General features: G+C 46.2%; 1 protein-coding gene across 1 annotated transcript; it reads right to left on the reverse strand.

The window, feature by feature from the left end:
• Nucleotides 1-4,576: 4,576 nt before the first annotated feature.
• Nucleotides 4,577-5,787, reverse strand: LOC119364946 (cytosolic sulfotransferase 8-like). The gene has a single exon (XM_037630519.1). The coding sequence runs from the start codon at nucleotides 5,731-5,733 to the stop codon at nucleotides 4,708-4,710; it is 1,026 nt and encodes a 341-aa protein (XP_037486416.1). The 5' UTR covers nucleotides 5,734-5,787; the 3' UTR covers nucleotides 4,577-4,707.
• Nucleotides 5,788-12,623: the final 6,836 nt, after the last annotated feature.

The following is a 12,623-nucleotide window of genomic DNA, read 5'->3' on the forward strand; positions in this document are numbered from 1 at the left end:
GATATGCGTCGCCACATTAACAAGTCATTGCACCAAACCGAAATAACTATTCGGAATTGGCTCTCTTGGCCACAGCCGGACCACGATGTCCTTCATGGCAGATCTGGATATCCTATGGAGCTCTGCCCATTGGGCCATCTATTCGTTCAGCAACAGCGGACACTTTGGCATGCTGAATTGCAACCAGAAAAGCTTTTCCGTCGCATGTCCTTCTTGCGCTTGGAAAAATTGCATTGCATTAGAGGCACTCTTCGACAAGTCCAAAAATGCGTCTGGAGAACTCCACATTCGATCAAGCGGGGCATACTTTGGAGTCGCCGAATTTAGTTCGCAATAAGAGGGGCTTACCAGCCACGATCTTCCCAGCTTGCCGGATCTCCTCCCTAGCCGCTCTCAACTCGGACCATGTTTCCTCGCCTCTTGTAAGGCCTTCTCAAAATCGGCCGCTTTGGTTTGGTTATCTTTCTCGAGAAATTCGCATCGGCTAGTGGCATCCTTTAGCTCAAGTGCCATAGTAGATATTCTCTCCTTGCACTAACGCCGAGTAGCATGTTCGGCTTTTAAGTCAGCAGCTGCCTTTTCGGCAACCACATTACTCACCCTGGCTTGCTCCTTGGCCCGGGCAAGCTCAGCCCAAAGTGTCTCAACTGCGGCGGCACCATCTGCAGTTATGCATATCACAGAATACAATTCTCAGCGTCATGCTCATATTTATAATACTTGCATATACTGACTGCCCCGAAGACATACCTTGCGCCTCGTCGAGCCGCCTGTTTATGAGCGGATGTCATCATCTGCCACATCAAGTTTCTGCTTCAGCTCTGCAACCTCTGTAGCTCGGGCAGTCGCCAGGGATGAAACAGCCTGTGTTCCAATTAGTAAAATCATTTCCTGAGCATATCTACCTTTTTTGATCCTCTGGTCGCTTCCATCTAGACGTTAACCAGAGTCTCAGGGGCTACTATCTATACACAGGCACATTTTGCGTTTATAGCACAATTGAAAAAATTACATTACGTACCTCGAAGCCTCTTAGCAGGCTCATAAAAGCTTCATTCAATCCTCTTTTCGCAGATAGAACTCTCTCAACTACCGTACCCATCAAGGTACGATGTTCCTCTGAGACGGGCGCATGTCGCAGTAGGTCCATCAATATATACGGCACCTCCGGATCCTGGAAGCAGCTGTAGGGGTACGGACTCCCTTCAATGGAATATGTTTACTCGACCTTAGAGTCGTCTCTGGCTGTAAATCGGATAGTCCGGGGCTTCTATTGTTGGTCCCGGTAGGAGCGAAACACCCCGGACCCTGGGCAACCGAAGTATCACCTTCGGGCCTAGTCTTTGTTATCCCTCGCACCACTTGTTGATCGGGAGAGATCCTCCAGGACGACACCTCGGGGTCATCTGCCCTATGGGGTGGGGAAATATGTGGTGGCATTTCGCTCTCCATCATCTCCGGAAGAAGATCCCCCGAGAAAGAGGACTGTTGAGGGAGGCTGCATGCCGAACTGCAAAACATATATTTTAAATATTACCCTTGCAACCAGGAAAGAGCGGGATATGTTTAAAGCACCCTTGTTCACTTACAATTCAGCTAAGGGCTCGTCCTTATGGAGGAACTGCGTGACAACGTCACCTCCCGAACCAGAACCCCCTGACAGGGATATCTTCCCTCGCTTGGAAGCCTTTATCTCCAAATCTTTGGAGGTGGTCCTCTTCTTCCCATGGGGAGACGGGATGTCAGTTTCTCCTTCCCTTTCTTCTTCGGAAAGGGAGTTCCAATTTCCCCGGACGAGGTGCCTGACGTACCTCTAGAATGGGGGCGACTCCGTGCCTTCTTACTCTTCTCCTTGTCTTCCTTCGTCGGCACTTGATAGGGTGCCGAAGCCAGCATCCTTGTTAACACCGGATCCATTGAGTCTTCGGGAAGAGGGGCCGAACACCTAATTCTCTCCGCCTTCTTTATCCAGCCCTGGCCGAGTATGGTTTTCTCAATACATTGTTATGAGAAATTTAGCTAAACTGTGTTCGAGAGTCGAGTGCTTACCGAGGTATCCGGATGGTTGCACTCAAGGCTGACGTCCTCTGTAGTGTCCGGAAACTGTTTTCGTGTCCTGAAGAATAATTTACACATCACTTCGAGCGTCGTGCCAAATAAGTGTTGAAGGGTTCGCGGTCCTTCCGGATTGAACTCCCACATGCGGAGAGGTCGTCGCTGGCACGGTAGGACCCGACGAACTAGCATTACTTGGATTACATCGATAAGACCGGTGTCCTTCTCAATGAGGCTCTGAATGCGGCTTTGTAGCGTCCGCACTTCATCAATTGATTCCCAGTCCAGCCCCTTATTAATCCATGATGCAAGCTGTAGTGGAGGACCAGATCGGAACGTGGGTGTAGCTGCCCACTTGGTGCCACGGGGTTCACTGATGTAAAACCACTCTTGCTGCCATAGGTTGGAAGTTTCTATGAAGGAGCCTTTTGGCCAAGGAGTGTTGGTGAGTTTGCTCACTACGGCACCATCGCACTCCGCTTGTTCCCCGTCGACTACCTTCGGTTTCACATTAAAGGTCTTGATCCACAAGCCGAAGTGTGGTGGAATACGGAGGAAGGCCTCGCACATGATAATGAACGCCGAGACGTGAAGAAAGGAGTCCGGAGCTAGATCGTGAAAATCTAGCCCGTAATAGAACATGAGCCCTCGGACGAAGGAATGAAGAGCGAACCCTAGCCCTCGGAGGAAGTGGGAGATGAATATGACCCTCTCGCCGGATCTGGGAGTAGGAATAACCTGCCCTTGAGCAGGCAGCCTATGAGGGATTTCCGTGGTTAGGTATCTTGCCGCTCGGAGCTTCGCAATATCCTCCTCTGTGACAGAGGAGGCCATCCACCGGCCTTGAGAGCTGGTTCCGGACATAACTGAGAAGTAAGAAGCAATTAAGTTGAACCTTGGGTGCTGGAACTCGAGGTGGCAAAAGTTGAGGAAAGGATTGGCGTGAAGGAGAAAAGATGGGTCCTAGCCTCCTTTATAAAGGAGATGAGTATCGAAAGCCCCCTCCTAGGCCTTAAAACCTGCCTATTCCTAAGGAATCATGCCAACAGAACGGTTGGGTTACCCACGCCCATATTGATAAGAATCCCGTAATAAGGGGACACGATCTCTGCTTTGACAAGACGTGCCAATTAAACCGCATCTCGAAATATGGAGCGGCAGGCTAAAAAATGGTTCAAAATAACGGTCGGGCGGTGATGTGATGTCACGCTACAAAAAGTTGTCAGCTGATTGGACTCGTGAAATATTATACTCTCTACGGTTGTGTGTGGAATTTGTTTTGCAGAGCCAGATACGATTCTTGTGTTCAAAGACTATTTTGGAGTATTCGGAGGAGGAACCCGCCTTGCAAGCCGAAGACAATCTGCGTGCCGGACACCTCGTCATTGAAGCCTGGCTCAGGGGCGACTGAGGGAGTCCTGGATTAAGGGGTCCTCGGACGGTCGGACTATGTTACATGAGCCGGACCGTTGGGCTGTGAAGATACAAGAATGAAGACTCTCTCCCGTGTTCGGATGGGACTCTCCTTGGCATGGAAGGCAAGCTTGGCGTCTGGATAATGAAGATTTCTTTCTCTGTAACCGACTCTGTACAACCCTAGTCCCCTCCGGTGTATATAAACCGGAGGGCTTAGTCCGTAGGAGGCAGAATCATAATCATACAGGCTAGATTCTAGGGTTTAGCCATTACGATATCGTGGTAGATCAACTCTTGTAATACTCATATTCATCAAGATCAATCAAGCAGGAAGTAGGGTATTACCTCCGTAGAGAGGGCCCGAACCTGGGTCAACATCGTCTCCCCCGCCTCCTGTTACCATCAGCCTTAGATGCACAGTTCGGGATCCCCTACCCGAGATCCGCCGGTTTTGACACCGACACCCGTACATACAGCGGAGGGGAGGGGGGTCTGCTGGCCGACTGCATATTTTTTACGGACCGGGCGATTTTTACGGGATTTGTTCGGGCCCGAAAAAGGTCAAAAACTCTAAAACCATCTAAATTATAAGGGCCGGCAAGGATATAGAATTATATAGTTATTGGGTGCAACCGTTGGGAGACGGTAGCATGGGCTATCTCCAGCCGATTTGGGTGGCGAGCTAATAATAGGCTAGGTATGTAGGCATCGTAGCTTGTTGTTTTATCGCCGGATGTGGCACTTTTCAGTTCTTTATCACCCGTTGTGGCGTCTTTTAGATTTTATTTTGAATTCTGGTAATTTTTTGAGTTTCTTTGAACCTCATGACTTTGTCATGTTTTTATTTATTAATATGGCTGCATGCATCGATTGATGCAGAGGCCCGGGGTGATCCTCTTTTTAAAAAATATATATATATAACAGATCTGCTAGAGATGCTCTTATGGAAGAAAAGTGGGGTCTAGAAGATGAAGGTTGCTATTAGAGTTGAGTATAATATTTAGGGGCTGAAAATGTATAAGCATCTCTATTTATTCTTCGAGAGTTCTAAAATGGGGCTAGCTTTGGAGAGACGCTCTAGTCTGTACTGCCTGGCCCCAATCCATAATTCCAAACTTGCGGGCACAATTTCAATCCACAAATAAAAATATCAACACAATATGCCGCTCCCTTGTTGACATATACTAGCGGCACACGTATGCGAATATTGAATGACACGCGGATACCGAATGCTAGCTAGACAGAGAGACCGAAACCCCTGAACTTAGCCTCGGTAATGGCGTCGATCTTTCGTGCTGTCTCCGGCGACAGATAGTTCTCCCAGTCCCCGACCAGGCCGCGCCGGAAGAACGAGCTGTTCTCCACAGCGCCCAACACAAGCTCCGTCTTGCCGCTCTTGGTCGCTTCGAGCCCGGTCATGTGCTCGAACGAGCACAGCTTGACGACGGCGTCCACCGCGCCATCTTCCTCCTCCTCCGCGCTGAACGGGCGTCCGACAAACTCCGCCAGCCTCCGGACGTGGGCTGCAGGGTCCCGACTCATCTCCTCGTACCTGAAGAAGAGCACCCGCTCGGGGTTCGCCAGGTGCGCGCGCCAGTACCCGAGGGCGTGGTCCCAGTACGGCCCGGACGCCGACACGCCGTCGCAGAAGTAGTCGGCGGCGGTCTCGACCGAGATCGGCTCCAGCCCGTCCTCGGCCCTGAACTTGTTCACGAAGGTCCACGTCGAGACCAGGGTGTCCTTGGGGTCGCGGCACACGTACACGATCCTGCACGCCGACGCGGCGACGGACCTCGGCAGCGACGCGAGCGGGACGTGCGTGGCGAGGAGCCTCGGGTCTGGGAGCCCGTCGAGGTCCGGGACCCTGTTGCGCGTGTAGAGCTGGTACTCCAGGTGGCGGATGCACTCGTGCGGGCCGAGGGAGTTGAACGGGTGGCCGGGGCCGCCCGGGGGGTGCTCCTTCCGGTTGACCGTGGAGTAGAGGAGCGCCTTCATCCACGTCGTGCCGGACTTGGGCATGGTGGCGACGACGATGTCCGAGGGGCGCGCGGCGAAGCGTGCGTCGGCGACCATCGCGCCGACCATCGGAGGCAGGGTGCTGTACCATCCCTTCTCGTGGCGGTAGAGCTGGTTCGCCCTGGAGAGGCCTCGGGAGCACGGCCAGGAGGACACCAGCTCGGTGAACTGCCCGTAGAGCTCCTCGTTGGTTTCGGCATCGCCCTCTTGCGGCGGAAAGGTTGGGATGGAGGAGGAAGAAGACATTGTACGGCAGACAGCCCAAGCTCAGGTATGACCGTATGAACAGGGATAAGCTAGCATAAGGTGCATCTTATAATAGATAGAAGAGTGGCGATGCACATGGAGCATATTGCTCCCGGTACAACTTGTGTGGTGGCTGCCACCACGGCGTATACACAACTCAACAACTCGTTTTCTTATCGCCACATCAAATTATTTGGCCACGTTCGTCTCCAAAGAAGACAACAAGACGGCAGTGATGTTATCATACTTATATGTCTTGTATTTTCATAGTTTAATGGGAAAAGATTACCTTCACCCGGTGAATTACAGGCACAGTGTCTGCCGCTTCCAACGTTCAACATGTGTCCTGTGTGAAAGGAACCGAGCAACATACTACGTCCTTGTCCTTATCCTATCTACTCTTCGTGTCCTCCTCTCAACCGTGCTCCAGGACCGCCACACGCCACAAGTGCCGCAGCAGTCGCCGCTCTCTCGAGTCCGCCGGCGGTCATCGTCAGAGGACACCGCTGGCCGTCCTTTCTCCTCTCCTCTTCCTCTCCAGCTCCTTCTTTCCGCGTCTCTCTATGCTCGCTCGAGCTCTGCTCCAGCCACCATCGGCGAGCTGCGCGGCTTTTTTATACTTTCTGCTCAGGGTGGACGTGACGAGCGGGCTTTTGGCCCGGCTCGCGGCCCCTTATGGACCGGACCGTACGGTCCTGGCTCGCTAAATAACATGGCCGGTCCGGTCCGCGAAAAGGAGACCGAAATTCGGTCGGTCCGGTCCGACAAAAGCTCGGTCCGGCTCGGAGGACCGAAGGCCCAGCCCAATTAGATGTCATCTGGAGAGCCCAACACATATACACCGTGCGTGCGTGACCTAGCCGCCGTCCTCGTCCATCCCAGTCTATCCCCATGGCGCCGCACGGGCTGCTTCTGCTCTCCCCTGCACTGCCTCTCTCTCCCCGCCGCCGCGCCTCTGCCTCGCCCTCTCCCCCGCCCTCTCGCGCGACTGCTCGGCCTCTCCCCCGCCCTCTCGCGCGACTGCTCTCCCTCTCCCCCGCGCGGTCGTGCCACTCCCTCTCTCCCCCGTGCCTCTCCCTCGCGCCGCCGCGCCTCAGGTTGTCTTCACCGGCTCCGGCCATCGTGCTGCTGCTCCGACGACCTCTCCGACATCCTGGGCCTACATGCCAGTGACTGGACGTCGCCAGGACCGTGAGGACCGCCGGTCCGCTCCGAGCTTCAGCTCTGCCGGTCCGGTCCCTGAGATCAGGACCGCTGCGCTGCTCGGTCCGGTCCGGACCGGACCGCCGGCGGCCGGTCCAAACGACGGCTCGGACCGGGACCGGACCGGCCCGGACCGTGTCCACCCTGACTTTCTGCAACAAGGGCCTTGTTACAAATGTCCTTCCACGCAGCATCATCTCTGTTGTAGAAATTTCTCGATTCATACTACAGACGAGCTCATCTTTTCAATGTGCTTTCTTTTGCAACATTATTCATGTTGCAAAGGTTCACCCGCAACATCATCTATGCTGCAAAAACTATGAAGACGAAAAAGATCTGCAACACGGCCTCTGCTGCAGAAGTCCTCCCACGACATCATCTATGTTGCAAAAAAAATCAGGAAAAAATAACGCTTCGGTGGTTTGCAACAAAGCAACTGTTGTAGAGCAAGTTGTGCAACATCTACCTTGCTGCTATTCACGACACATCTCATTGGGGGAGATCACACATCTACCTTACTGCAATTCATGACACATCTCATTGGGGGAGATCTGATGGCTATTTATGCCTCAATCCAACGTGGTAGGAAACGGCGGATGTTTTCAATTAATCCACTGGTGAACGCGTACCATCGTGATGTCTACTACACAACCTTTTTATTGAAGACATTGTTGGGTCTTCAAATGCAGAGGTTTGTAGGACAGTAGCAAATTTCCCTCAAGTGGATGACCTAAGATTTATCAATCCGTGGGAGGCGTAGGATGAAGATGGTCTCTCTCAAGCAACACTGCAACTAAATAATAAAGAGTATCTTGTGTCCCCAACACACCCAATACAATGGTAAATTGTATAGGTGCACTAGTTTGGCAAAGAGATGATGATGCAAGTGTAATATGGATGGTAGATATAGGTTTTTGTAATCTGAAAATATAAAAACAGCAAGGTAACTAATGATAAAAATGAGCGTAAACGGTATTGCAATGCTTCGAAACAAGTCCTAGGGTTCATACTTTCACTAGTGCAAGTTCTCTCAACAATAATAACATAATTGGATCATATAACTATCCCTCAACATGCAACAAAGAGTCACTCCAAAGTCACTAATAGCAGAGAACAAACGAAGAGATTATTGTAGGGTACGAAGCCACCTCAAAGTTATCATTTCTGATCGATCTATTCAAGAGTCCGTAGTAAAATAACACGAAGCTAATCTTTCCGTACGATCTATCATAGAGTTTGTACTAGAATAACACCTTGAGACACAAATCAACCAAAACCCTAATGTCACCTAGATACTCCAATGTCACCTCAAGTATCTGTGGGCATGATTATACTATATGCATCACACAATCTCAGATTCATCTATTCAACCAACACAAAGTACTTCAAAGAGTGCCTCAAAGTTTCTACCGAAGAGTCAAGACAAAAACGTGTGCCAGCCCCTATGCATAAGTTCACAAGGTCACTGAACCCGCAAGTTGATTACCAAAATGTACATCAAGTAGATCACATGAATATCTCATTGTCACCACAGATAAGCACATGCAAGACATACATCAATTATTCTCAAATCCTTAAAGACTCAATCCGATAAGATAATTTCAAAGGGAAAACTCAATCTATTACAAGAGAGTAGAGGGGGAGAAACATCATAAGATATAACTATAATAACAAAGCTCGCGATAAGATCGTGCCAAATCAAGAACACGAGGAAGAGAGATCAAACACATAGCAACTGGTACATACCCTCAGCCCCGAGGGTGAACTACTCCCTCCTCGGCATGGAGAGCACCGGGATGGTGAAGATGGCCACCGGTGAGGGACCACCCCCCCTCCGGCAGGGTGCCGGAACGGGCTCCCAAGAGGTTTTTGGTAGCTACAGAGGCTTGTGGCGGTGGAACTCCCGATCTATTGTGCTTCTCGATGTTTTCAGGGTATATGGATATATATAGGCGAAAGAAGTCGGTCAGGGGAGCCATGAGGGGCCCACGAGGGTGGGGGCGTGCCCTGGACCCTTGTGGCCACCTCGTTGCTTCCCTGACGTCTACTCCAAGTATCCTGGATTGTGTTTGTTCCAAAAATAACTCTCCCGAAGGTTTCATTCCATTTGGACTCCGTTTGATATTCCTTTTCTGCGAAACACTTAAATAGGAAAAAAAACAACAACTTGGACTGGGCCTCCGGTTAATAGGTTAGTCCCAGAAATAATATAAAGAGTATAATAAAGCCCATTAGACATCCAAAACAGATAATAAAATAGCATGAATACATCATAAATTATAGATACATTGGAGACGTATCAGCATCCTCAAGCTTAATTCCTGCTCGTCCTCGAGTAGGTAAATGATAAAAGAAAGAATTAATGAAGTGTGAATGCTAGCAGGTGCACAAGTTTGATCAATGATAATTTGAGTCACCTTTTCTAGTATCATTATATGTCATAACAGTAGCTCATCCCATATAACTTTTCATGATCAAGTAACAAGCTATTCACATGTTAAAGTATAGATCATAAACTTTCTTGAAACTAACAAACTATATTCTCAATCATCAAACAATTGCAATTCATCTTATTTTCAGGAAGGGTCTATGTCAGAGCTTTGATTTAGCAAACTCCACATACTCGACTATCATTTAATCTTTCACAATTGCTAACACTCACATGATATTTATGGGTTGAAAGTTTTAATCAAACACAAAGAAAGATAGGGGCTTATAGTTTCACCTCCCAACATTTTACCTCAAGGGTAAATGCCAACAATAATAATTTATGAACGCCTACATCCAAGTGGATATATACATCCAGATCACCGCAACACAAAGTGCTTGCCAAAAGAAAAGGTGTAAAAAGGAAAGGTGGTGATCACCATGACTCTTGTATAAGGGTAGAAGATAAGAGTAAAAGATAGGCCCTTCGTAGAGGGAAGCAGAGGTTGTCATGCACTTTTATAGTTGGATGCACAAAATCTTAATGCAAAAGAATGTCACTTTACATTGCCGCTTGTGATAAAGACCTTTATTATGCAGTCCGTCGCTTTTATTTCTTCCCTATCACAAGTTTGTATAAAGCTTATTTTCTTCGCACTAATAGATCATACATATTTAGAGAGCAATTTTTATTGCATGCACCGATGACAACTTACTTGAAGGATCTTATTCAATCCTTAGGTAGGTATGGTGGACTCTCATGGCAAAACTGGTTTAAGGGATGTTCAGAAGCACAAGTAATATTTCTACTTGGTGCAAAGAATTTGGCTAGCATGAGAGGGAAAGGCAAGCTCAACATGTTTGGATGATCCAAGACAATATAAAGTTTCAGATATAGGAAAACATAACCCATTAAGTTGTCTTCCGTGTCCAACATCAACTTTTTAGCATGTCATATTTTAATGAGTGCTCACAATTATAAAAGATGTCCAAGATAGTATATTTATATGTGAAATCTCTCTTCCTTCAATATTCTTTCATGAATTGTTCAAGTGACAAATACAATTTGTTTGCTAACATTCAATGAATTTACAACCTCTACTTCTTATATGTGAAGTCATTACTCCCCATGGGATAATCATATGAAACATATATAATTTCAGATTTATGATATTCAACTCATTCAACCATTTACTCATAGGATATAAGTGAAGCACACGAGTAGATGACAAACTACTCCAAAAAGATATAAGTGAAGATCAATGAGTAGTTAAATAATTATGTAACTATGTGAAGACTCTCTCTCATTTAAGAATTTCAGATCTTGGGATATTATTCAAACAGCAAGCAAAACAAAATAAAACGACATTTCAAGGATAGCACTCATCATGTGAAGAAGTAAAAACTTAGGTTCAACCGATACTAACCGATAATTTTTGAAGAAGAAAGGTGGGATGCCTACGGGGGCATCCCCAAGCTTAGGTGCTTGAGAATTCTTAGAATATTATCTTGGAGTGCCTTGGGCATCCACAAGCTTGAGCTTTTGTGTCTCCTTGATTCCTCTCATATCACGGTTTTCCTAAATCTCAAAAACTTCATCCACACAAAACTCAACAAGAACTCGTGAGATAAGTTAGTATAAACCATTGCAAAAACCTTATCATTATCTATTGTAACAAATCACTAAAATTATTATTCAACATTGCATACTAAATGTCTCTGCATATTTAATACTCCTATCCTCAAATAGAATCATTAAACAAGCAAACATATGCAAACAATGCAAACATAATAGCAATCTGCCAAAACAGTATAGTCTGTAAAGAATACAAGATTCATCATACTTACCTAACTCCAACAATTATGAGAAAAATACTACACTGTAGAAGATTTATCATAGCTCAATATGCAAAAAGTTTCAATATTAATATCATTCTCTGACTTTTCTAGGGAATTTTTGCAACAGCGGTAAACTTTCTGTTTTGAAACAGCAACATGTATACTTGCAAAATAAGCATGATAAAGGCTATCCTTGACATTTTTATTGAAAATATACTCTAAATAACAGCAAGAAAATACTAAAAAAATAAAATGACGCTCCAAGAAAAACATATATCATGTGGTGAATAAAAATATAGCTCCAAGTAAAGTTACCGATGAACAAAGACGAAAGAGGGGATGCCATCCGGGGCATCCCCAAGCTTGGGCTCTTGGTTGTCCTTGAATATTACCTTGGGGTGCCTTGGGAATACCCAAGCTTAGGCTCTTACCACTCCTTATTCCATAGTACATCGAATCTTTACCCAAAACTTGAAAACTTCACAACACAAAACTCAACAGAAAATCTCATAAGCTTCGTTAGTATAAGAAAATAAAATCACCACTTAGGTAATGTTGTGAACTCATTCTAAATTCATATTTATGTAATATCTACTGTATTACAACTTCTCTATGGTTCATACCCTCCGATACTACTCATAGATTCATCAAAATAAGCAAACAACACATAGAAAATAGAATCTGTCAAAAACAGAACAGTCTGGAGTAATCTGTATCATTCGAATACTTTTGTAACTCCAAAAATTCTAAAATAAACTGGTGTACCTGAGGAATTTGTCTATTAATCATCTTCAAAAATAATCAACCTAAAATAACTCTCTATTAAAAAATGGCAGTTAATCTCGTGAGCGTAAAAGTTTCTATTTTTTACAGCAAGATCGCATAGACTTCACACAAGTCTTCCCAAAGGTTCTACTTGGCACAAACACTAATTAAAACATAAAAATACATCTAACTAGAGGCTACATGAATTATTTATTACTAAACAGGAACAAAAATCAAAGAAACAGAAATAAAATATGGTTGCCTCCCAACAAGCACCAACGTTTAACGCCCCTACCTAGGCATGATGATTTCAATGATGCTCACATAAAAGACAAGAATTAAAACATAAAGAAAGCATCATGAAGAATATGACTATCACATTTAAGTCTAACCCACTTCCTATGCATAGGCATTTTGTGAGCAAACAACTTATGGGAACAATAATCAACTACCATAGGAAGGTAAAACAAGCAAATCTTCAGGATTTTCAACACATAGAGAGGAAACTTGATATTATTGCAATATGTATAAGCATATGATCCTCTCTCATAATAATTTTCAGTAGCATCATGAATGAATTCAACCATATAACCAGCACATAAAGCATTCTTTTCATGATCTACTTGCATAGAAATTTTACTACTCTCCACATAAGC

The sequence above is a fragment of the Triticum dicoccoides genome, chromosome 2B, assembly GCF_002162155.2.
Source record: "Triticum dicoccoides isolate Atlit2015 ecotype Zavitan chromosome 2B, WEW_v2.0, whole genome shotgun sequence".
NCBI classification, from domain to species: domain Eukaryota; kingdom Viridiplantae; phylum Streptophyta; class Magnoliopsida; order Poales; family Poaceae; genus Triticum; species Triticum dicoccoides.

What these genes read in the sequence shown, in the direction of transcription:
- LOC119364946 (XM_037630519.1), bottom strand. Translation starts at nt 5,733, where the DNA reads ATGTCTTCTTCCTCCTCCATCCCAACCTTTCCGCCGCAAGAGGGCGAT.